This window comes from Meles meles, chromosome X (genome assembly GCF_922984935.1).
Source record: "Meles meles chromosome X, mMelMel3.1 paternal haplotype, whole genome shotgun sequence".
Lineage (NCBI taxonomy): Eukaryota > Metazoa > Chordata > Mammalia > Carnivora > Mustelidae > Meles > Meles meles.
Genome location: NC_060087.1, coordinates 67,410 through 92,705, shown reverse-complemented (window position 1 = coordinate 92,705; position 25,296 = coordinate 67,410). Strand labels below are relative to the sequence as shown.

The 25,296-nt window shown below is 60.8% G+C and overlaps 1 protein-coding gene across 4 annotated transcripts in view; it reads right to left on the bottom strand.

The window, feature by feature from the left end:
- Positions 1 to 24,843, bottom strand: part of LOC123934921 (cohesin subunit SA-2-like) — a 55,054-nt gene extending 30,211 nt beyond the window's left edge. Inside the window, exons 1-11 of one of the 4 annotated variants that reach the window (XR_006816846.1) lie at positions 23,842 to 24,841; positions 23,359 to 23,692; positions 22,626 to 22,695; positions 15,470 to 15,595; positions 14,256 to 14,408; positions 13,208 to 13,307; positions 11,735 to 11,811; positions 8,430 to 8,501; positions 4,169 to 4,373; positions 2,357 to 2,508; positions 348 to 421 (exon numbers count right to left, since the gene is read on the bottom strand). Coding sequence is in view for 3 of the 4 variants with exons in the window: in XM_045995154.1 (XP_045851110.1) it covers positions 348 to 421; positions 2,357 to 2,508; positions 4,169 to 4,373; positions 8,430 to 8,501; positions 11,735 to 11,811; positions 13,208 to 13,307; positions 14,256 to 14,408; positions 15,470 to 15,595; positions 22,626 to 22,695; positions 23,359 to 23,363 (1,034 nt within the window). In the remaining variant the exon portion in view is untranslated. Of the gene's footprint in view, positions 1 to 347; positions 422 to 2,356; positions 2,509 to 4,168; positions 4,374 to 8,429; positions 8,502 to 11,734; positions 11,812 to 13,207; positions 13,308 to 14,255; positions 14,409 to 15,469; positions 15,596 to 22,625; positions 22,696 to 23,358; positions 23,693 to 23,841 lie in introns of those variants that run through there. The other 3 variants (XM_045995154.1, XM_045995152.1, XM_045995153.1) reach the window with 3 other exon arrangements.
- Positions 24,844 to 25,296: the final 453 nt, after the last annotated feature.

Below are 25,296 nucleotides of genomic sequence, written 5' to 3'. Positions count from 1 at the left end.
GGCCTGGGTGACGGGACACGCGGGGACGTCACGGCCTGGGTGACAGGACACGCGGGGACGTCACGGCCTGGGTGACGGGACATGCGGGGACGTCACGGCCTGGGTGATGGGGACACGTGGGGACATCACGGCCTGGGTACTGGGGACATGCGGGGACGTCACGGCCTGGGTGATGGTACACGCAGGGACGTCACAGCCTGGGTGACGGGGACACGTGGGGACGTCACGGCCTGGGTACTGGGGACATGCAGGGACGACACGGCCTGGGTGATGGGACACGCGGGGACACCACGGCCTGGGTACCAGGGACACGCGGGTAGATGCATGGCATCGAAGCTAACCCTCACCGGTAGCGGGGCACAAACGTCCTTTTGAAGAGCGCACAGATGATGTTGTCGATGGCCATGGGCTTGTTCTGGAACTGAGGAGCAGAAGCGCAGACGTGTTGGCCAGGAGTGGGCATCTGTGCCCTCCAGGCAGCTGCGGCTGGTGCGCAGAAAGCCGGCACGCGGGAAGCCGGCACGCGGTCCTCCGAGGGGGTGCGAGGCGGGGGGTCGCCCCTTGTCAGGCATCTGAGTCCTGTACGCGGACGGTCCTGCCGCCACAGCATGCCCGGATCGGAGCCCGCGGTGTCCCCCCACACATGTGTACGCACAGCACCGCGGGTCATCCCGCCTGCTCGGATCGGAGCCGCTGCTGCACACACCTACAGGCAGGGATGAGGCGGTGAGGCTGAGCGGTGAGAGGGAGCGGGTGCGGGAAAAGGGGTAAGGGCTGGGCGGCAGAGGCAAAAGCTCTGGGCTGAAGGTGGGAGGGTGAGCTGAAAGGACAGGGTAAGGAGGCCAGCAGCGGGGGTAAAAGGGTGCAGGGTGCGGGCAAAAAAGCGAAGGGGAAGGGGTGAAGGGTGGGGAGCAGGGGTGAAGTGGGACAGAGCAATGCAGTGAGGGATGGATGTGAAGGGGCTGGGGGCAGCACAGGGGGTGAGGGGCAGCGTGAAGGGTGCATAGTGAGGGGACTGAAGGGGTGAGGGGTGGGGTGAAGGGCTGGGTGACAGGTGACAGGGTGATAGGGTAACAGGCAGGGTGACGGGTGACGGGGTGACGGGATGAAGGGCTGACGGTGAGGGGTGGGGTGAGGGGCCAGGTGAAGGGGTGAGGGGTGGCATGAGGGGCGGGGGTGAAGGGTAACGGTGAGAGGGTGGGTGTGGGATGAGGGCAGGGTGGAGGGGTGACAGGTGCAGGACAATGGGTTGCACGCAGGAGTGAAGACATCACGGACTGAGAGCTGGGGGGTCACAGGATGAGTGCTGGGGTGCAGGGGTACGGGGGATGGGGTGAGAGTGAAGAGGTGAAGGGATGAGGCGCACAGGGCAGAGACAAGGGGTGACAGGAAACGGTGATGGGGTGAGAAGTGGGTGTGACAGGGCACAGGGTGTGGGCAAGGGGGGGGCTGAGGGGTGGGACTGGGGACAACGGGATGCGTGGGGCAGAGGACGGGGTGAAGGGGTGTTGGGATGGGAGTGGGGGTAGGTGTGCGGGTGAGGGGCAGGAGGGGAAAGAGTGACAGGGTGAGGGCGGGGGCAGGGGTGAAAGGGGGAGTGAGGGTGCGGACAGGGGTGAAGGGAGCGGGCGATGCGCCCGTGGGGCACAGGGCAGGGATGGCTGCCCCTGTGCAGGGGAACCCAGCGGGCGCGAACCCCACACACGCACCACTGCGGACGGGTTTCCGAGCCCCACGCACACAGATGTCCCCCAGAAAGGGACCGCCTGTGTGCGCCGTGGTGCAGGCAGGGGACCAGAGGGCGCGGCGGAGGGACACAGGGCAAGGTGCGGGCGAGTCCAGAAGGCGCGGGGTCAGAGGGCGTGGACGGGGCCACAGGGGACACCGGGAACGCAGTCTGTGCGCACTGAAACCCCAAGGGACGGCCGAACAGAAACGGAGCCGAGCCAGAGGCCGGAAGTCCACCTGCGTGTGTCCGGGGCTCCCAGGGGACGCCCCCACAGGAAGGCCAGCGGGACCTGGAGCCGGGATGCGGAAGCACCCCCACCGTGCCCGTGCCCCCCGCTCGCTGGCGAGGTGTGCGGAGACCCCTACCCCGGAGAAGACTCCGCAGTCCTGGGGGACCGGGCGCTGCCCGTGGCCAGGCCGCCCCGCCGCCCGACTAGACACCCGCACGCTGTGTGGCAGCCTGGGCTGGGGGGGGCCCCCAACCCAGAGCACGGGGCGGGGCTGGGGAGCACGGGGCGGGGCTGGGGAGCACGGGGGCGCGCCAGGCCTAGACTCCCCCCATGCTCCTACAGCTGTACACCCCTACCCTCCGCACCCCTGCACCCCCCCCCCCCACCACGCTCCGCACCTGGTGCCTGCGCTGGTCCAGAAGCTCCATGTAGTACTTGTGCCTTCCCTTGAGCTTCGTGATGCTCTCGATCTCGTACAGCCGCTGGGCCGTGCGCCTGCCCGTGCAGATGCCCTGGTTCACGCTGGCCAGCGCGGTCAGCAGCTTCATGGCTGCCAGCAGAGCGGGGCTGTGACCCTGGGGCTGGGACCCCCCGCCGTGAGCCCCACGCTGGGCTCCACCTCCCACGGGAGGGACCCTTCCGCAGCACTCAGAGCGGGTCTGGGCGTAGCTGGGAGGTCGGGAGGCTGGGAGGATGCTGCGTCCAGCCCCTCGCTGGGTCACAAGATTGTGTACGGTTACCCCCCCACACGATGACCCTGCCCGCGGACCCGAGCACACATCTCAGCGTCCCCAGGGCATGGACACACACCGCGACCTTTCCAGCGGCAAGGTCATGTCTGCCCCGAGTGTGCAGAATTCCACCAGGTGGGAAATGGCCTCAGAGGGCACACAGGGCCAAGACCAAAGCAGGAACCGGGCTTTAGCTGAACGACCCCAACTCAGCAGGCTGCAAACGCCCAAGGAGCCTCGCCACGACCAGGACACGTGGTGTCTCGGGACCAGCTGTCCAAGGTCAGAGTTCCCGTGCAGGACGCCGCCCCCCGCCCCCCCCCCCCCCCCCCCCGAGCCCGTAGCACCATGCACACCGGGTCCCCTGCAGACCCAGACATGGGAACGAGACACACGAAGCCACTGTGTGGCTGAGACACGCTGACACACACGGAAAGAACCCTAAATCTTCAGGGACCTGTCTGACACGGGACCGGAGTTCCCGGGGGACACATCCCTCCACAGCCTCCTCGTCACAAACCCCGGATTTCTTCGCGGTTCCCAACGGGTCGGTGTGAAGATCCTCACACTCCCCTACAAACGTTTCTGTGCGAGGATCACTCCGCAGACGGCTACGTCCATGGCCATCGCACCTCCCAAAGGGACACAAAACTCAGAGGACTTGTAACTACGGGCCCTCGGAGCAAGTGCCCCGGTCAGCACCGACCGCTCAGCGTCCGTTCAGGGAGAAGCCGGCACTGACCGCTCCGCACGTGTTCGTGGAAAAGACGCACCAGGTACTGACACCCCACCAATAACCTGATTTGTAGAATTAACGTTCGCTTAGAAAACCTAACATCCCCCGTTCGGGAGACACAGGACATGCCCAGGAGGGCCAGCCCTGGGGTCTCTCCTGGGGACAGAGGCACAGGACACGCCTGGTGGGCCGGCCCTGGGACTGAAGAGCCCACCCTCCCTCCGTCAGCCTTGCCACAGCCTCTGTGTGGAACATGAACAGGGCCAAGTCTGCGCCACTCGCCACCCAGTCCCTCTGTGAAGCAAACGTCCCTCCGTGGCTTCTCCATCCCCTCCAGCTCCTGGGGACCACCCGGCCGGCAGCCTCTGCCCCCTGCAAGCCAGCGCAGGGCAGGCCCGGGTGTGGACACCCGCCCTGGGGCAGCAGCAGCGCCGGCTGAGGCCCCTGCCCCCGTGTTCGTGTCCCGGAGCTCCCGGCCCCGTGTCCCATGGTCCCTTCCCCCACAATCCGTGCCCCTGGTACCACGGCGTCTGCCTCTGTGGCTCATCTCCCCTGCTCCCATGTCTGTGGCCCTATGGCCACTACCCCAGCCCCACAGTCCTTTCCCTGTGTCCCGTGGCCCCTGCCCCTGTGGGCCCTGGCCCCATGTCCCCTACCCCCACGTCCTCTGGTCCCTGCCCCCAGGGCCCCGGCCGGCCCCCAAGTCAGCGAAAGCCTGGGCAGGGGCCCGCGCGGCGTCTCACCGGCCAGGGAGCTGGTGTGCCGCAGGCTGTACACGGCCGAGTTTGTGAGGCCACTGAGCATGCCGATCACCGTGTCCATGAGGTGACCGTCACACAGCACGGAGGAGTGCGTCTGGTGCACCAGCAGCTCCGTGAACTCGCAGAAGTTCCCCCGAAACCTCTTCCAGAAGGGCCCCGGCCCCACGATGGGGTAAAAGTCGTTCTGCTGTGTTCAAGACAAGAACCCGAGAGAAGGGGTGAGATGCTGGGCCCGGTCTGGGCCACCCCGCCATCAGGACGCGGAGCTCTGCTCCCGGACAGGGACCCTGGGTCACGTGAACACACGCTGACCCCGCGCTTCCAGAAGGGGACACGTCCGCTCTCAGGTAGCCCCCGTCTCCCAGCCGCTGCGCCTGGGCGTCCCCCGGCCGCTCTGACCCAGCTGACGCCAAGTCTCCGAGCTCCCGCCCCGCTCGGGGGTGGGGGTCGCACGTCCACTCCGACCCCGGGGCCCCACTCCATCCCCGCACCGGGGCGCACATCCCGCAGTCACCGCGGCGACCCCCGCTGTCCCGGACCCCGCAGCCGGCCGGGCTCGGACGGACGCACCGGCCCGGCGACGCACGGCCACGACGCCAGAACCTGGGGTCACTCGGCCCAGCCAGCAGGGTCGCGCCCCGCCCCGCCCCACCCCCGCCCCCCGTCTGGTCGGAGGCTGCGCGGCGGGACCCGCTGGCGTGGGAAGGCGCCGAGTCGGGCGCTCAGGGCAGCGGCACGGGCGGACCAGCCCCGTTCCCGCCCGTTCCGCTAACCCTAACCCCAACCCCGCGGCCGGAGGTGCGGACGGGCTCCCGGGGGCCGCGCCGCTCCCTCCGCTCCCGGGAAACGCCGGGACCAGCCGGGGACGAGCCGGGGACTCGGGAAGGGAACAGACCCCGCGGGCTTGCGGGCGCGCCGGCCGCAGCTCCCCGCCGCCCGCCGGCCTCGCCGCCGCCTTCCCTCGGTGCCCGGCAGGTCAGTCCGCGGACGGCCCGGCTCCCGCCGCTCTGCGCACGCGCGGGTCCCTCGGGGGACGTCGCCTCCTGCCCACGCGGGAGGACGTTCGCGCCTCAGCAGAAGCCGCCTCCGGCCTCGCGTCCATCATGCATACGGATTTGTCGGAGTCACCGGCACAGCCTGCTTGAGACCCCTCAGGGAGGGTGAGCCGTGCAGGGAGGTTGAGGCTGGAGGCCAGAACCCAGCAGGGGGATGACGCAAGGTGCCTAGCCCGGGAGTGCCCAGAGGATGGCCAAGGGTCAGACATGCCCCAACTCTGTGCTCTTCGCATGCTGCCCACCCCTCACGCTCTGCTCCCATGTGAAGCCGTTTGCCGCCCCCCCCATGCCCCACATCCCCAACTCCGCCGGCTGCGTTCACAGCTCCCTGCCTCACTCACACTCACCTGTGCAAGCAGGCACCCACGAGATCGTGCACCACCTTTTTCCACACACGGTGCCCCCACCACCTGTGCCATCCCCCATGCCAGGGCCCCCAGGCTCTGCACCGCACCTTCCCCAGTGCATTTTGTGCACGACCCTCCTCCTCCGTGCTGGGACCCATGTGCCCCATCCCCCATACACTTTCCTTCCTGCACATCACTCCCTCTGCACTAGTCCCGGCGACTGGCTCCCACCAGTCTGCCCCCAACTTACTGAGCCCCTCCCCATTGGCTGCAGCGTGATGGGGAGGGGTGCCCTGCCAGGGCCTGGAGATCAGACTTGGGGGCGGGAGTGCAGTTGCTCCAACAAGCCAGCCTCAACAGGACACCCCAGCCTCCAAAACCCTGACGCCAGCTGAGGCTTCTGCACCAGTCCCTGAGAGGTGAGGCCAGAACTCTAACTGGGTTACAAACATGTCCCGAACCTCCCCCGTTCCGAGGCTAGACCAGGTCACTAACCAGTTACAAACATGTCCTGAAACCCCCCATTCTGAGGCTAGACCAGGTCACTAACCAGTTACAAACTTATTCTGAAACCCCCTGTTCCGAGGCTAGACCAGGTCACTAACCAGTTACAAACATATCCTGAAACCCCCTGTTCCGAGGCTAGACCAGGTCACTAACCAGTTACAAACTTATCCTGAAACCTCCTGTTCCGAGGCTAGACCAGGTCACTAACCAGTTACAAACATATCCTGAAACCCCCTGTTCTGAGGCTAGATCAGGTCACTAACCAGTTACAAACATGTCCTGAAACCCCCCATTCTGAGGCTAGACCAGGTCACTAACCAGTTACAAACTTATTCTGAAACCCCCTGTTCCGAGGCTAGACCAGGTCACTAACCAGTTACAAACATATCCTGAAACCCCCTGTTCCGAGGCTAGACCAGGTCACTAACCAGTTACAAACTTATCCTGAAACCCCCTGTTCCGAGGCTAGACCAGGTCACTAACCAGTTACAAACATATCCTGAAACCCCCTGTTCTGAGGCTAGACCAGGTCACTAACCAGTTACAAACTTATCTTGAAACTCCCTGTTCCGAGGCTAGACCAGGTCACTAACCAGTTACAAACATATCCTGAAACCCCCCCCGTTCCGAGGCTAGACCAAGTCACTAACCAGTTACAAACATGTCCCGAAACCCTCCCCCCTGCCCCGTTCTGAGGCTAGACCTGGTCACTAATTGGGTCTGCAAGGTCGGTCCTCATTGCTAAGTCAGTGCAGTTTGTGAGAAAACCTCCTCTGCCCTTGTTGTGAAGTGCACTAATCCACTTTACCTCGTCGGCACACCCAAGATGGTGAGAAATGAATGATGTGAGGGGCACCAAGTGAATCTCCAGCCCACAGGACACCTGCACTTTCTGTGTCAGAGGCCAGCCACACGGTGCCCCACAACACCCTTCTCCACCCAGACGCCGACGGCTACAGAAACCCTTACTGGCTGGGTCATATCAACAGTGCCCATGACAACAACACACACACTATAGCAGAGACTACAGAGAGCACAGTCGGGTCTAAATGTGCCACTGTAGATGGAACAAGATCCAGTCTAAATGCACCAGTGAAGACAGAACACGATCAGGTGTAACGTGCGAGTATAGATGTATAGTATAGTATAGTATACTATACTATGTATACTATAGTACAGTATAGTCAGGTCTCCATGACACAGTGAAGACAGAACATGATCAGGTCTAAACAAGCCAGTGTAGATGAAACGTGATCTGGTCTAAATGTCCCAATGTAGACGCAACACAGACTTCCATGACACAGTGTAGACAGAATAGGATCTTGCCTAAATGTGCCAGTGTAGATGGAACACAGTCAGGTCTCCATGACACAGTGTAGACAGAACAGGATCTGGTCTAAATGTGCCAGTGTAGACAGAACACGATCGGGCGTACATGTGCCAGGGCAGACAGAACACAGGTCTCCATGATGCAGTGTAGACAGAACACAGTTAGGGCTCCATGATGCGGAATAGACAACAGTGTCAGGTCTGAACATCCCAATGTAGACAGAGCATGTGTGGGATGTAAAGGTGCCAGTATAGACAGAAGAGTCAATTTCAGTAACACTGAGTAGAAAGAACACTGTCAGATCTAAATGCGTCAGTGTAGACAGAACATGGTCTGGTCTAAATGTCCCAGCATAGACAGAACACACTCTGGTCTGAATGTGTCAGTGTAGACAGAACACATTAGGACTCCATGACACATTATAGATAAAACATGATCACGCCTAAATGTGCCAGTGTAGACAAAAGATTCAGTTCCCATAACACAGGGCAGAAGGAACACTGTCAGGTCTAAACATGCCAGTGCAGACAGAACTTGCTCTGGTCTAAATGTCCCAGTGTAGACAGAACTCACTGGATGAACTCACTTCTGCAGGACAGGTCAGGTCTAATGGTCCCGTGGTGCAGAGCCCGGTGTTCTCATTTGAAGCAGCATGCTGTGGGACCCAAGTGCACTCAGTGTGGACTGAGTGCGGTCAAGTCCTATCCTGCTGTGGACAAGACTGGGAAGCTCAGGGTCAGGTCTGGTCGAGCCCCGCCTCGCTGCAGGCTGAACACAATGAGGTCCGCCCGCTCTGTGCCGGCAGAACCCTGTCCCCGGGGCCAGCTCAGTGTGGCTCTCGTGGGAGCCAGGCACATGTCCGCAGTCCCTTGTTGGTGATCAGGACAGGGCGCTCACCCCGTGCTGAGAACAGCACAGGAACTAACCCAGGGCTTCGCTGGCCTCTGGCAGGCTGGGAAACCACACAGAACTACCCCGCTTGTAAACTCTGGAATGTGTGTTACCAGTTTCTCGGGCCACATGATGGTCAGGATCCAGGGGTAAGCCAGAAACTTCTTGTAATACAGCCCGGTCTCCTGCAGGGACAGACGAGATGTGCCGGTGAAGTCCCTCGTCCCCAGATCTGCAGCAGGTCCCGGCAGGATGGGCTGTGCGGCACGGGGGGCCGGAGCTGGTCCGCCTCCCCTGGCGGATCCCAGAGGCCGAGGCCCGTGGGGGTGCCGGGGGTGGGGTGGAGAATGGTTCCGAGCAGCCAACAGCATGAGCGGCCTATCTCTACAAAAACAGTCTACGGACACCTCTATGTCTATGCCCTGGTGGGGGCGTGGATGGACCATCTGTGGCACTGAGCCACTGTGGACTCAACCGACACTTGCGGCATGCACCGTGTCATCTCTAGAGGCCAGAACGGGGAGACACCATGGCACAGACACCAGTCTGCACGGAGGACCCGGGAGCGTCGGAGCCTCTCACGCTCCGCGGCCACGGCTCCATATGACCAGTGCCACGGCTCTGTGTGTCACCCCACCCGCGGTGGGCCCTGCACGCTGCAGCATTTCCCTACGTGTCCAGGGATCTGCTCTTTGGGAAGCGCAGGTTCTCCCGTGAGGGACACAGGCTGGGGGTTGCCAAAGCCCGCCGTGCTGCTCCTGAGGTGGGGGAGACCGAACGGGACCCCGATCTGGCACTGAGGGCTCTCCGAGGAAAGAGGCCCCATCGAGTCAGCCACGCGGAATGATCCCGAGGAAGGAGCCAAGCTCAGGGACACAGGCCGGAAGCCAAGTAGGGGCGTCCTCCTCAACTACGGGCCTGGGCTCTCCCAGATGCTGAACGTGTGGGCTTCCAGAGAGCTCTGGGACAGACAGCTAAGGGTCACGTGGCGTCCTCCGCTGGACCCTGAACGGCGCAGAAACAGCACATGAGGGACGTTCCTGAGACAGGCACAGTGATATGTGCAGACCCCTCACACGGACGCTGTCCTCCCGCAACCTGCAGTGCCTGAGAGAGGACAGGACCAGTCACACAGGAGCGCTCACTGTCCCGCATGCAGACCCGGCCAGGGCCCGGGTCCGTCGGCAGGCCCCTCGCAAGTGACTGTGGTGAACACGCACAGAGGGGCGAACACACGTGTGCACATGCACGGACCTGCACACACACTCACGTGTGCCCAGTGCACACACGCACTCGCTCACTCATGTGCAGAGTGCACACGCGTGTGTGTGCGCAGCACAGAGGCACACACACGGGAATAGGGGACGGCGGCACGTGAACACGCATGCGCTCACTTGGGCGCAGAGGGCTCATGCGTGTGCATGCACGGCAGAGACAGATGTGCGTGGGGGGGGTGAGCTGAAGACGGCACACGCGTGCACGCACGCGCTCACTCACGTGCCCAGTGCATACACGTGTACAAGCACAGCAGAGGCACACGTGCACGCATGTGGGATAAGGTGAGGGGAGTGCACACACACGTGCCATCGCTCACTCAGGCCTACCCTACACACACATGTGCACACACAGCACTGAGGCACACGCTTGTGCATGGCGGATAAGAGAAAGCGCACACGCACGTAAACACTCACATGGACCAGCTACACACGTATGCATGCAAGGCACAGAGGCACACATGCCTGCGTGGGGGATAAAAGAAAGAACAGCACACACATGCATTAGCTCACTCGCATGGGCCACGCACGTGTGTGTGCATGCAGGGCACAGAGGCACACGTGCAGGCATGGGGACATGGTGAAGACAGGAGAGCGTCAGCTGCTGAACACAGGTGACGCTTATGTGTTTTTCCCCTTTTCTTAGGGTTGACATTGTTACAAATAAAAAGTTAAAGAAAAGTTACTGTTCACGGACTTGATTCCCAAGACTTTCTGAAGACACTTTCTAAGTATTTTAAGCTGTGAGAAATTTTGTAGTATTATGTCTGTTCACTGAATGGATGAGTCCATCAGCAAAGTATGATCCACACACACAGTGGCCTGCGACGCAGCCTTGAAGAGGAAGGACGTTCTGCACCTGCTGGGGCGTGGGTGGGCCTTGAGGACATCAGCCAGACCCAGAAGGACCGACCCTGCCTGATTCCACGTACACGGGGTCCCTGGTGGAGCCCCATCCACAGAGACACACAGGAGATGGGGGGCCTGCGGCTGGGGACGGGGATGGGGAGACAGTGTTTGCTGAGGACAGAGCTTCCTGTTGGGGAGACGGAAACTTCTGGAGATGATGGTGGGGAGGGTCGCACAACAGCGTGAATGCATTCGGTGCCTCTGAGCTCTGCACTTGAGAGGGTTAAGACAGCAAATTGTAAGCTGGGTGTCCTTTACCACAACGAAAACAATGTCTGAAACAAGAGAAAACCGCCTTTCAGTGCAACGAGGTGTGAGCCCACTTGCAGCCTGGGGACTTGGACCACACACACGACGACGAGACTGGCAAAACGTACGCGGCGTCAGACACGGACGGGGGTGTGGACCCACGCAGCCTAACACAGATGTGGAGAGGCCGTGAGAACAAGTCAGCGTCACAGCACGAAGCGAAACAAGCAGCATTCTGACCCTTTGTCACACGCAAACACAGGACCACGTGCAGCAGGACCCACAGACACACACGTCCACAGCCACACACAGACCAAGCCCGAAACCACCCCGAACACTGTCTGAAGCAGAATGGGGACGTGGCCCATGCACACACATGCGATGGAACATTCCACGGCCACGACATGGACATTTACTTGACGGTAATCACGTGTATACAAACTGTTCCTTCAATCGTGTGTGCCTGGGGCAGAAGAGCCTCACAGACGCCGCCCCGAGCACGGTGCCTCCCGGGCCTGGAGCTGGAAGCCGGGCCAAGTGCGACTGGCATGCACAGGAGCCTACGTGCACCAGAGCCCAAGCGCGGGAACACCGTGAGCACCAAGTTCAGGACCACGGTCCTCCCACCGCCGGGAGTAGGTCAGGATGGGCACAGGGCATGTCTGGGCACCCACTGGCCTCGCTCTGTGTCCTCCCTTCCACGACGGCCACCTGAGAACCGTGTCACAGCCGTATTGTGCCGTGCAGGACAGAGAGTCCCACCTTTAACTCAGGGTCACGTTTTTCTTTATAAAGGAATGTGGTCTTGCCCGTGAAGCCCTGGGCAGCCTGTCCTCCCAGGGAAGCCGAGGGGGACAGCTTCCGGCCAGGAAATGGAGATGCCTCAGAGCGTTCTACCCCTCAGCCTGACTGCAAACCCGGTGCCCGGGGGTCTGCGGCACCGACCTCAGGCCCCAGGCTCACGGAGTGCGCGGAGCCCGTCCCACCTGGTCAAACCTCTCTGTCATTTTGTGCACCACGTTCTTGCCTTCGTTGCTCTGGTACAACTCAGCCGTCACCATCCCTGCGAGAGAAAGAAAGAAACGCGGTTCAAGCCACCCCTCCTTGTCCCAGGGGATGACGCCTCGTCCCCGAGAGAGGACGGCAAAGCCGCTGAATGCAGCCTTGGCGGCTGGGGTCCGCAGGCCCTGTGCCCTGCGTGTCTGTCACCACGCGGCTTCCGAGGGGCACCCTCAGGGGCCCGGCTGGACACCACTGGACCTTCTCCAGAGGCAGGCCCTGCCCCCACAGCTTCTGCGTCAGGTTCCAGGGGGAGGGGAGGCCCCGGCTGTTTGCTGGTGCAACGGCTGAGGAACAAGGACACACAGTACCATGGACTCCCTTATGGTATGGCCCTCCGTGGTGCACACACACGCCGCAGTTGCCCATCGCCACAGCCTCCACCCCCCACACGCGGGTGGTCCCCTCTCATTTCCGTGGCCCCAGGAACCACGGAGACCCCACCCCCTGCGGACACGCCGTTCTGGACTTTCCGTGTACAGCCCGTGTGGCCCGCGGCAACTGCGTATCTCCCCGAGCACCGTGAGTCTCACGTCCACGCCTGTGGCCGCGGGGGCCGGCGCTTCCCTGAGTAATTCTCACGCTGTCCCCGAGTAATTCGCACACTCTGAGTGTTTCGTCAGCCACTTGCAGATGGCTGGGGGAGCACTGAGCTGTTCCGTGGGCGCCAGGCAGGAGACACGGAACCGCCACGGACCACAGTGTGGCCCGCTGGCAAAGCCCACGCACACCAACCCCCCAGTGGGAACCAGCTGAGCCTCCAGGGCAGGGTCCTTCCTGCCTCTTCCAGCCTCTGCGGCTCCGGGCATCCCTAGGCTGGTGGCCTCGTCCCTCCCATTTGTGCCTCCATCCTCTTGTGACTTCTCCTCTGTGTCTGTCCCTCCTCTTTTTTTTAACATTTATGTATTTTAGAGAGACAGTGAGCACGAGCAGGAGGGCGAAAGGACAGGAAGGCAGGGAACGTCAGGCCGACGCCCCGCTGAGCGCGGAGCCTGACTTGCGGCATGATCCAGAACCCAGAGATCATGACCTGAGCCGAAAACAAGACTCAGAGGCTTAAGAGACTGAACCTCTCAGGCCCCCGTGTCCCTCCTCTTACGAGGACCAAGTCTCATGGGACTAGGGCCACCCGAAGGACTATCGTACTGCTCACACCCACAAAGGTCCTTCTCTACGAGGTCACATCCTGAGGTCCCGGGTCAGGACATGGACGGATCTCTTCTCAGGCAGTCAGCCTTCACTCTGAGGTAAGAGTGCTTGAAGAGACAAGTCTCCCACCTAGAAAAGCCTCTGGAAAAGCCCAGCCCACCCGGTCTCTTACAACCCTGCGTGAGCAGGACGGGCAGGTCCAGCGGATCCCCGTGTGGTGATGCCCGTGAGCGTCCAGGAGCCCGGCTCACCTTCACAGCCACAGCACTGGACAAAGAAGCTGATGAGGTCCAGCAAGGCCAGCTCCCTGTCCTCCCTGTACGACCGCACCCACTCCTCGACGGCCGTCTGCTGGGGCAGAAGCCAGAGGTGAGCACACGTGTGATGAGGTACGTGGGACTGGCCAGATGTGAGGACACACGTGATCATGCATCTGACCCAGCAGGGAGCACCTGTGTGTGCCAGTGTGTGTGTGATCAGGTGTGTGGGACGGCCAGGGGTGAGCACTCGTCTGTATATGTGTGTGATGAGGTGTGTGTGACGGGCCGCGAGCCCGTGTGTATGGTGTCATGAAGTGCGTGTGAGGAGTATCAGTCAGCACTCGTTTCTGTACACGTGTGTGCGATCAGGTGTGCGTGATGGGCAGCGGTGAGCACATGTGCGATCAGGTGTGTGGGGCGGGCAGCGGTGAGCACGTGTGTGTGCGATCAGGTGTGCGTGATGGGCAGCGGTGAGCGGTGAGCACGTGTGTGTGTGATCAGGTGTGTGGGGGGCAGCGGTGAGCGTGTGTGTGATCAGGTGTGCAGGACGGGCAGCGGTGAGCACGTGTGTGTGTGATCAGGTGTGTGGGGGGCAGCGGTGAGCGTGTGTGTGATCAGGTGTGCAGGACGGGCAGCGGTGAGCACGTGTGTGTGTGATCAGGTGTGTGGGGGGCAGCGGTGAGCGCATGTGTGATCAGGTGCATGGGACGGGCAGCCGTGAGCACGTGTGTGTGCGATTAGGAGTGCGTGACGCGCAGCGGTGAGCATGTGTGTGTGATCAGGTGTGGGACAGGCAACGGTGAGCACATGTGTGCGTACATGCCTGTCTGATCACACGTGTGACGGGCACGCACGTGCAATGGGCAGACATGACACCTGGACGGTGGGGCAGCACAAGGCCGTGGTGGGTACAGCCGTGACTCTGCCGGGACACCCGGCCTCTGGCCTCCATGTGGCCATGGAGAAGCCACAACAGGCAGGCCCCGTGTCTGCCGCCCGCCACACCCGCCCTGCCACAGCCCCCCTCCGTGGGCAGTACCTGCACGGAGTTCTTCCCCAGGGCGACCATCTCAAAGAGGGTCACCTCTGTGGTGACGGCCACTTTCTTCCTGCGGTGCTTCCGTGGCGGCCGCCCTCGCCGGCGAGTGCCGGGTCCGCTGCCATCCTGGCCCCCTGAGGGTGCTCCCTGCGCCTAAAACCAAAGGAGGCCGTGACGGGGCTACACCCCGCCCCGGAAGCCCGGTGTCCAAGAGATGGGCAAGGACGTGGCCCTGGGCGGGTACACGGGGCGCTGTCCAGTACAACACGGTTGATGGGAACGGGGGCCACACAGGAGACCCCACGGCACACCTGGGCATGCCCCTCCCCCACCATGTCCTCAGGAGAACACGGGCCACACGGGAGACCCCACGGCACACCTGGGCGTGCCCCCCGCCACCACGTCTTCATGGCCTCCGTATCCAACAGACCTGGGCTCCACAGGGCCTCCCCTGCACCAGCCAGAAGACGCCCCTGCTCACCTGAGACAATGGGCGGGAGCTGGGCTTCCCACCTGGAAGGGGGGCACCCGGAAGGGAGAGCAGGGGGACAGACCTTCCACCCCAGGCGGGAGGCCTCAACGCCATGGCGCAGGGAGGGGACACTGAACCTGATGACAAGGAAGTGGACGCCGTGTCTGTGGATGGGGAGGGGACGCCGTGTCTTAAGACGGGGAAGGGCCAGAGGACACCGTGTCTCAGGACAGGGATGGGATGGGGTGTCTCTGGGCCGGGAGAGGGAGCGGGGGACGACACAGTATTTGAGAATGGAAGGGACGCCGTGTCTGTGGATGGGGATGAGGACGAAGCCCTCAAGGACAGGGGAGGGGACGCTGTGGCTGAGGACAAAGGAGGGGACCCGGTGTCTCAAAATGGGGAGGAGACGTGGTGTCAAAGGAAAAGGAGTGGATGCGGTGTCTGAGGACAGCAGAGGGGATGTGGTGTCTCAGGACATAGGAGGGGACATTGTGTCTCAGGACGGGGATGGGACGCGGTGTCAAAGGATGGGGAAGGGAAGGGCCCTGATGGTCCCGTGGGGCCCCAGGAGACTTGGGGTTCGACGGGCAGGCCGGGCAGGGAGGAAGGCCTCCAGGATCTGCGTGCGAGCTGGCCAGTGCCCGGCCTGATGTGGAGAAGCACGTCACAGTCCCTCAGCCCGTGCGGCCCTCCCCGCCGTGGCCAGTACCAGGACGGAGCGCCTCCTCCTGGCCATCACCTCAAAGACGGTCACCACGGAGATGAACTGGCCAGCCTGATTCCTGAGCCTCCGGCACGGACGCCGCCCTCGTCGTCGGGGTCCACTCCCCCCGGCATCCCGGCCCCCCGAGGGTCCTTCCTGCACCTACAATCAGAAAGTGGGATGTGAAGAGCCAGGAAACGCTGACGCCCGGAGGCCAGATGAACGACGGGACCCCGGCAGCACAGGACGAAGGCAGCACGGCCAGCAAGCGACTGCTCCAAACGCCGGTTACCCCCAGGGGCCCGAGGCGAGGAGGACGGCACCCCACACCCACTGCTGCTGCAGGACAGAGACCTCAGCAGGACCTTCCGAGGCTCGCCAGGTCCTCAGCCGAGCGCTCACACACACCAGCCTCCCCTGCACCTGCGTCCCCATCCGTGTCCCTGCCCACGTCCCCACCCCCACCTGACACACCCAGTCCACGTGCTGCAGCCACGGCCACGGACCACCAGTGTCCAGGGGACAGAAAGCCATTGTGAAGCCTATCCCAAGGGCTGTGTCTCAGGGCTATGCGGTATCCATCACCCCCCACCCCCCCATCAGAGCCCAGAATGGAGATGGGGAGCTCAGGCCGGTGACCAGCAAGGTTGGGGGAATTCAGTCCCCTGGGACAGGTGAGCCAGCTCTCCCTGTCCTTAGTGGCAGGTGGTGCCCTGGCGCTCATCAGAAGCAGGACTGAAACCACCACAGCCTCGAGGGACACAAGGAGGGTAGCCCAAAACCAGGGATCAAAGGTACACACAGCCGGACAAGGGGGCACGAGAGAACCCAGAGTCATGTGCAAAGACGGCGGAACCCAGAATCACTGAGACAGTGAAACCCGGGGGCCTTGGCAGAACCTGGGGCCACGTACGCAGACAGTGGAACTTGATCACTCATGCGCACGCGGCCAGGAGCAGCGTGACCTTCCCTCATGGGCTGCGGCTACTTCAGGAGGAACAGCAACGGACGCCATGAGAGAACCAGCGCCGCACCTCCCCAGACCCAAAGCTCCCCTGTCCACTAAAGTGCGACCCATCCAGGGCGTGCTGACACTGAGTCCTCGAGGGCCATGGAGGGTCTGCAGGACAAGTGCCCAAGCGGCACTGTGCCCCTGCACCCCTACACCGTGTGCCTCTACGACACGGTCTTCATAACGGAGAACATGCTAGGCCAGGCTGGCTCACTGCCACCGAGAACGCCACGGCAACACACACCTGGTCCCGCCCGGAGGAGCCCCACATGGACACGTGTGCCATTAAAGACCTTGCCCCAGGAACGCGCTCTCACGCCTCTTCAGGAAGACAAAATCGCAAATGTATACGTACACACAGAGACGCAAGAGGACACACGCACAGTGCGATACTAACGTGAGGCATCGGCGTGAACAGGAAACACTTCACCGTGTCCTGTTGTTGCAAACTCTTGTGAGGCTGTAACGATTTCAGGTAAGAAAGTCTGAAGTTTGGCTTTTGGTACCTGTTATCGCCGGGACGTAGCATGAACTGGTTTATTCTTTACTTCACCTTGAAATATCTACACTGATCCCTATTTCCTATCCTACATGATGCCGCAGAAAATGCCTCTTATCATTTCGGATTTTAGCCCATTCTTGGGTGCTAACGAGACAAGTAGAGATCGCAGGTATGAATCACTCCGTGTGGCAAGCAGCACCTCCGAGGCGCTAAGAAGCGCTGGGCCAGAGTCTCCTTCGCTACCTAGGGCGGATGTTTCTCCCCCACCTGCATCCCCACGGGGCCCAGAACCGGGCAGCGCTGACGACTACTATCCCGCAATATCTTGGAAATGCTACTCTGTGGAACAAACAGGACAAGAAAATGAAAGTCATCACGTCGGGAGAGAAGGCATAAAATTAGCTCTGTTTGAGAATGACGTCATTGGCTATATAGGAAATCCCAAAAGATGTACCAAACCAAAAGATGTCCTCAAACTCAAAAGTGAATTAATAAGCAAGGCCACAGAATACAAGGTCCGTGTAACAACGTCAATCCTATTTCTATAAACAAGCGATGAAAAACTGGACATGGACAGTAAAAAAAAACCCAAAACCCGTACCGATCACAATGGCTCCTCAGAAATGAAAAAGATACCAATCTAACAAAATACGTATACGGTCTGTGTACTGAAAACTAAAAAAAAAAAAAAATCAAATAAGACCTTCAGAAACACTGAGCTATACCATGTTCATGGAAGGAAAGGGAGACTTTGGACCATGCTAGAACAGTGGGGACTTCCATACACCACTCTCTGTAAAGGACAAAAGAACCAGACAGAAGACGCGTGAGGACAAAAAGGACATCACAAACCAACTAGGACACGGTTCTGGAACCCTCCGCCAGCAACAGCACACGTCTTCCACTCGTGAGCACTCAGAACACACCCCAGAACAGACCACACATGAGCCCACAACATCTTCACAGATTTCACAGTATCTCCTCTGACCACAGTAGTGTGAAGTTAGAAATCAGTAACAGACCAAACACTGGAAAAGTCATAAAACTGTGGAAGTTAAAACACATACCACGAAAGAATGAGTGGATCTAGGGCACCTGCGTGGCTCAGTCAGTTAAGTGTCTGCCTTTGGCTCAGGTCATGATCCCGGAGTCGTGGGATCAAGCCATGTTGGGCTCCCTGCTTACTGGGGAGTTTGTTTCATCCTTTTCCTCTGTCCCTCCCCCTGCTCCTTCTCTCTCTCTCCCCCGCCCTCTCAAATAAGTAAATAAATAAGTAAAGTGTTTTTTAAAAAGAACTAGTAGATCAGACAAGAAATCACAGGGGCAATTAAAAAATACTTGGGGACAAATGAGAATGAAAACATACCATAAGTAAAAGTCATGGGACACTGGGAAAGCAGTGCTCATGGGACATCCACAGCTGTACGTGCTGACTCTAAAATCAAGACAGATCCCAGACCAAGTTTACACCTCGAGGAACAAGAAAAAGGACAGACTGAACCCAAAGCTAGCAGAGGGAAGGGAGTAAGAAAGAAAGAGAACAGAGGTCAACACAACAGATAATAGAAAGCAGAGAAAGCCAACGAAACCCAGAGTTGGTTCTTCCGAAACGTAACAGAATGAAGGAAACTTTAGCTTAGATGGACTACGGACAAGAGTGAGGACGCATACTATGGAAAAGGGAAACGAGAGTGGGGCATTTCTACAGATTCCACAGAAACGGGGTTAGAAGACAGTCCCGCGGCCGACGGCAGACTAAGAAGCGGGACAGCGGCTGTGAAACGGACAACTCTCCAGAAACACAAACCCTGGCAAGAGGACGTCGGACACAAGAGGAAATCCGAACACACCCGCAACGAGGAGGAGACTGAACCAGGAGTGAAAATCCCCTGAGAAGAGAAGCCCTGGACATGAAGCGCCCACGGAGGAATTCTGCCATTTCAATTCTACCACTTTGTCGACCCCATTTTAAGGCAAACTCATCCCAATGCTTCTCAAACTCTTCCAAACACTGAAGCGGAGGGACCTCTTCCCAACTCATCCCAGGAAGGCAGCATTTCCCTGGTCCCAGAGCCAGAGAGAGACCCTACGAGGAAACTACAGACCAGCATCCCTCATGGACACGGAAGCGAAAACCCTCAACGGAACACCAGCAACGGAACTCGGCAGCACGTGCGGAGAGTGCACGCCGTGACCGAGCAGGACTTCCTTCTGGACGGAAGGTCGGTTCCACACACAAAAACCGGTCCGCGGAAGGCACCACATCAACAGAATTAAGGAAAAACATCCCACGATCAACTGCACTGATTCAGAAACACTGACAGAATTCAACGGGCTTTCGTGGTTCGCACACGCGAAGAAGCCCCTGAGAAGAGGAGGTGCCGTCCGTGCAACCGAAGCCGTCGATGAAGAGCCCACCGTGAGAATCGTGCCCAGGGTGAGCGGCGGAAAGGCGTTTCTCCAAGAGGCCCAACAAGGCAAGCACGTTCACTCGTGCACTTCTACGGCACGCAGCCGGCAACTGAGAGGCAGGGAAACGGGCCAGGCCGACACAGGAAGACGGGAAGAGAGAAAAACGTCCCAATTGGAATGGGGAGAGTCGCATTACTTTGCAGATGCTATAGTTTTCATGTAGAAATCCTAACAATTCTCGCCGCGCACGCGCGCACACACACACAGACGCACACACACGCAGACGCACACACACGCAGACGCACACACAGACTGGGGGGACCAGCGCACGTAAAGTGTCGGAGACCACGTCAACGCGCCGGAATCAGCGGTGTGCCTACCCACCGTCGTGAGCAAGCTGGAAAGGCCAGGACAAAACGGGTCCACTGACTGTGGCATCACGTACAGTAAAATACGGAGGGACGGACTGAACCCAGACGGTGAAAGACGCAGCTGACGAAACATACCACACGCGGCGGGAAGAATGAAAGACGACACAGGTCGGTGGGAGACGTCCCATGTTCGTGGACAGGATCATGTCCGAGCAGTAAAACGTGAACACAGCCCAGCGTTACCTACAGAGTCAGCAAGATCCCGACGAACACCTCGGCACGCGCCTTTCTAGGATGAGCAAGCTGACCCTAAAATTTGTGGGAAGGAACTGAACGAGGACAGTCGATTCCGTTTTCAAAGACACGAAGCTGCAGCGTCCACACGATCGAACTTCAAACCTGCGTCCAAAGCTACAGTAACGGAGACTGGACTCCTGGCAAAAGCACGGTCCCACAGATCAGGGGAACGGGACAGAGGCCAGAAGCAGCACCACATAACTACGGTCCAGCTGCATTTTTGGACAATTGCAAAACAGGCGCCTGCGTGGCTCCGTCTTGCTAAGCGTCTGCCTTCAGCTCGGGTCAAGATCCCGGGGTCCTGGGATGGAGCCCCGCGTCGGGCTCCCTTATCGGCAGGACGCCTGCCTGTCCCTGTCCTGCTCCCCCTGCTTGTGCTCCCTCTCTCGCTGTGTGTCTGTCAAATAAACAAAATCTTTAAAAAAGAAGAGAGAGAAATAAAATAAAAACAAACCTGAGCGATAGACTATAACGTGCTCAAAAACAGTACTGAGCAGGGGCGCCTGGGTGGCTCAGTGGGTTAAAGCCTCTGCCTTCAGCTCAGGTTGTGATCCCAGGGTCCTGGGATCGAGCCCCACATCGGGCTCTCTGCTCAGTGGGGAGCCTGCTTCCTCCTCTCTCTCTGCCTGCCTCTCTGCCTGCTTGTGATCTCTGTCTGTCAAATAAATAAATAAAATCTTAAAAAAAATACTTTTCAAATAACATATCTAATAAAGGACATACATCCAAAAATATATAAAGAACCTCAGGGGCGCCTGGGTGGCTCAGTGGGTTAAAGCCTCTGCCTTCGGCTCAGGTCATGATCTCAGGGTCTTGGGATCGAGCCCCGCATCGGGCTCTCTGCTCCGTGGGGAGCCTGCTTCTCCCTCTCCCACTCCACCGCTTCTGTTCCTTTTCTCGCTGTGTCTCTCTGTCAAATAAACAAAATCTTTAAAGGAATAAAAAATAGTAACAATGAGAAGTAAAAAATACAAATAAATGACGCTATTAACAGAATGAAGGAACCCTCGCTGGCTCAGCGGGTTAAGCATCTGCCTTCGGCTCAGGTCACGACGCCAGGGTCCTGGGATCGAGCCCCGCGTCAGGCTGTCCGCTTCTCCCTCTCCCTTTGCCCCTCCCCCTGCTTATTCTCGGGCGCTCTCTCTGTCCCAAATAAATTAATGAAATCTTTTTAAGAAAACCAGAACGAAGAGACACGGCGCTGTGTGGTAGAAAATACTCGTCAGGAACGTCATCTATTAAAGGACCTTTCCCAACGTTTTACAAAGAACTCTCGAAACTCAACAAGAAAACAAACAAGCCAATAAACACGACCCACGAAAGAGTGCAAGGACTCCTCCCCAGAAAACATGAGCAATGGGACCGTCTGCCCAGGGGACAGGGCGCCCCTGGGAAGGGGCTCAGGTCACCGGCCTGAGGGAGGCGCAGGCGGAAACCAGCACCGTGAGATCAGCTCAGATCCAACGTGCTGCCGGCTGCCGGGGGCACGTGGGACTCTGCCGCATGCCCCCACCACGCGGGGCGGTGACCGCGGGGGAAGGCTGCGTGGCCGTGTCCCGCAATGTCACACCCGCGCGTGCTGGCCGCTGCAGTGGCCCGAGAGGAACAAAGGCAAGTTTCCGCACGGAGCTCTGCGCACGGGTGTTCCTGGCTGCTCCGTCAGGGACACCCAACCCTACAAACAACCCCAAGGTGCCATCCACGGCAGACGGACACACCGGGGTCAATCCCAGCTGGGACGGCTGCTCCGTAATCCCAGGAACGAACGACGGAGACTTTCCTACGTGGCTGAATGCGAAAATAGCTACGCCGAGCGCACGGATCCCCACCCAAGAATGGGATGAACGGTGCGACGCCATCGTGTAGAAGGCACGGGCACACAAACCTCACAGCGGCACACAACGTCCCGTCCAGGCACAGCGCAGATCGGGGTGGGTGGGGGCCGTGGGGACACGCCACGAGGGATGACCAAGGCCTCCGGGATCTCGGGGGACGGCAGCTGCAGTCATCTCCCCGACCGTAGGGACGATCGCACAGTGTCCATGTGGCTCAATGTCCCCGTGGAGGGGGACACAGCAGATCAAGGGACAATGGGCCTGGGAGCAGCAAAGAGGCATCCCTACCGACTCGCCCTGGGGACACAGCTCTGGGCGAAGCTGCAGACCCCCGCCCCGCATCATCCCGGACGCTCACCACCCCTACGGCCACGGGACCTCGAAGCCCAGGGGGCTGCAGGCTCGGCGACGGCCCCCCCGTGGGCTCCAGCACGGACGCGCAAGCTCTCACAAATTCGGTGGCCGCGCAGAGCCCGTGGACCCCCAGAGGAGCGTCGCGGCTGCTGTTCATGCCTGTCTCTCCGAAATCCGGAGGGGTGGGGACATGACCTAAAACCAGAAGACTGGACAGACGTACAGCTGGGTCTTCCCCCGGACCGCCGATGGTCAGATGGGCAGGGACTCTCACCTCCTTCCGTGTTCGTGTCTGCACCGTCTCGTCCCCAAGACAGCCCTGCTTTTCCCTCGGAGTGGGGCACACACCTGTGGCCCAAGCCCCCACCATGCACGACGCTGCGGGAGCTCCCCGAGCAGGAGCACTTACCGACACGCGGTCCCGGCCGCTGCCACCACCGCCTGACACGGCCTTCGCCCCCGCTCGGCCAGACCTTCCGCTGAGACACAAGACAAGTCAGATTGCGGCGGGAAGCTGGGGGTCTCCAAGCCACCCTGACGCCCCGATCCCTCTCCGGGGTCCACATGCTTCCAAACGCGGGGACGGCAGGCACGACGTGCACCACGCAACATGTAGGGACAGTGGCCGGCAGAGGGAAGGCGGCAACGAGCCCCAGACAATGCCGGGGGACGGGGAGTGGCTCCGCTCACGGAAGGCACGAGCTTCAAAGGGTCCGTTTCTGCCGGGGACCGTCCTATACCCCCGGCTCTCCCTGACTCTAAGTCAGTGTGCGCGGCTCGGGGTGTCTCACGTCAGGATGCGCCTCCCACGCCATCCACGACGCATCGTACGCACCACGGACACCTCACAGGGCCGACGGTGAAAGACTCCCCGAGCCCAGAGAAAACACGAGGGCTCCCTCCCCGCCCGCGCCCCGTGCAGGGCTCCTGTGCCCCCGGACCCCTCCCCGTCCTTCCCTGGGCCTGGCACCATTTCTGCGCTGGGCAGAACACACAGGAGACGCGGGGGACTGTCTCCGGAGAGCTCTGCTTCTGGGGGAAGGGGAGGGAGGACGCCCCGCTCACCCGGGAAGAAACCCCGCACCCCATCCGCAGCCGTAAGACACACCGAGCACAGAGAAGCCGTGAAGAACATGCGTTACCTCATTATCGGGCGTTAATCCTCGCCGCGTCCCTCCCCCACACACCCCTAGGAACCGCCGGGAAGGCAGGCTCCACGGGGCGGCGAGCGGTGCGGGATCCGGCAGGACGGCAAGCGGAGGAGGGCGGGGAGGGCCCGGTGCCGCCGAGAGCACCACACAGCCCTGCAAACGTGCGCTGGGCAGCTGCTCTCCTCCAGAGGACGGGGCTTGCAGGAGCGGACCTGCCCACGTCCGACACCAGGTGGCGCAGAAGGACCACGCCGGGCGGCCGCGTGAGGTCCTGCGCCTCCCCCTGCACACGGGCGCCCCCCAGCATCTCAGACCCAGAGACAGGCTGCGGGGACAGAAGACCCCGGCATTTCCGTGGACTCCTCATCCACATTCCCCGTGCCTGGCGGTCTGGAGCCGTGGGACGGAGGAGCGGGGCGGGGACGGAACGAGAGCCACACACGCCGCCCAGGAGCCACACACTCGTGCACTCACCAGGGCAACTTTGAACCCAGGCCCCGGGAGACGGCCTCCAGGAGCCAGGGCCCGCCCGGGGCGTCACCAACAACCCCGAGTCCACAGTCTGCGTCGCCCGTCCTCTCGCAGACCGAGGACCCGCGTCGGCATTTCATTCTGCTCCCGTGATCTCGGCCATCCCCGGCCACCTCCGACGCTGCTTCCAATCCCACACCCCCACATCGCCACGCACGGGCTCGTCCAGGCTGCACTCCACCGTCGTCCTCTCCCGCCCTGCCGGGGTCGGAACCAGGACCTCTGCCGTCATCTCCCCAAACCTCAGACGCCACAGACTCCCCACACGCTCGAAGAGGACCATTTCCACGTTCCGGAGGAATGAGAACCCCTCCTGACAGCGTGCAACCCCGTGCTGCTTGGGGTGTTTCCTGGTTACGGAACGGATCCCCGTCTGAACAGGATGGGAGCCCCTGTGGAACCAGCCCACCCGTCACCCTCGGCTGGACCCTGGGACGGTGCAACCCTGCCCCACATCACACTCACCGCAGAGGCTGATTCCCAAGCACTTCTGGGACCCCCAGGGCCACCCGCGGGCGACCATCACAGCTTTCAGAATCCGCCCAGGCCAGTCGGGCCCGAGGCAGCACCGGGAATGCCCAAAGTCAGCATCCCACGCCCAAGGCACACTCGGAGACCCTAACCCTCAAGCACTGACCAACTCAGTCCTGACAGACAAACTTCCAGACTCCTAGGTCCTGCCTACGACCCCCAAGGCCGGCTTCCAGACCCCCAGGGATGGGCAGGACCCCCCCAGCAGGGTTCAGGACTCCTGGTGCTCCCCTGGCCCCCTCCCCCACAAGCCAGGGTCTGGAGCCCCTGGCCCACACCCCGGGCTATCAACACAGACTCTGGAACCCCAGGGGCCGGAGCAGAATCTCCAAGGCAGAGTTCAGGCCCCCCACGGCCGGTTCGAACCCCAGAACCTGAACCCCCGTGCCACACCTGGACGACCGACACAGACTTCACGACCCCCACCCCACCTCCGACTCAATCTGGAACCTCCACGCCGTGTTCAGGACCCCCCTCCCCGGCCAGGCTCCAGATCCTACTGCAGACTTCAGAACCCCTCGAACAGCTCCGATGCCCCCAAGGAAGTGGCTGGGATCCCCAGGGCCGCACTCGCAGCCCCAAGGCGGTATATGGGATCCCCTGGAGGGACCTGCAGGGCAGCACTCTGCCCTCAGGTAAAGTTCGAGACCCCTGGGACAGCCCCCAGACCCCCACCCAGGGTTCAGGACCCTGGGGCAGCACTCGGACCCCACGCAGGATTCGAGACCCCCGGGACAGCACTCGGACCCCCAAAGTAAAGTTTGGGACCCCAGGAGCACTCATTAGGGCAACTTTGTGCCCCAGGGGCAGGACTCAGACCCCCCACAGCATGGGACCCCAGGGCAGCCCTGGGAACCCCACGCAGGG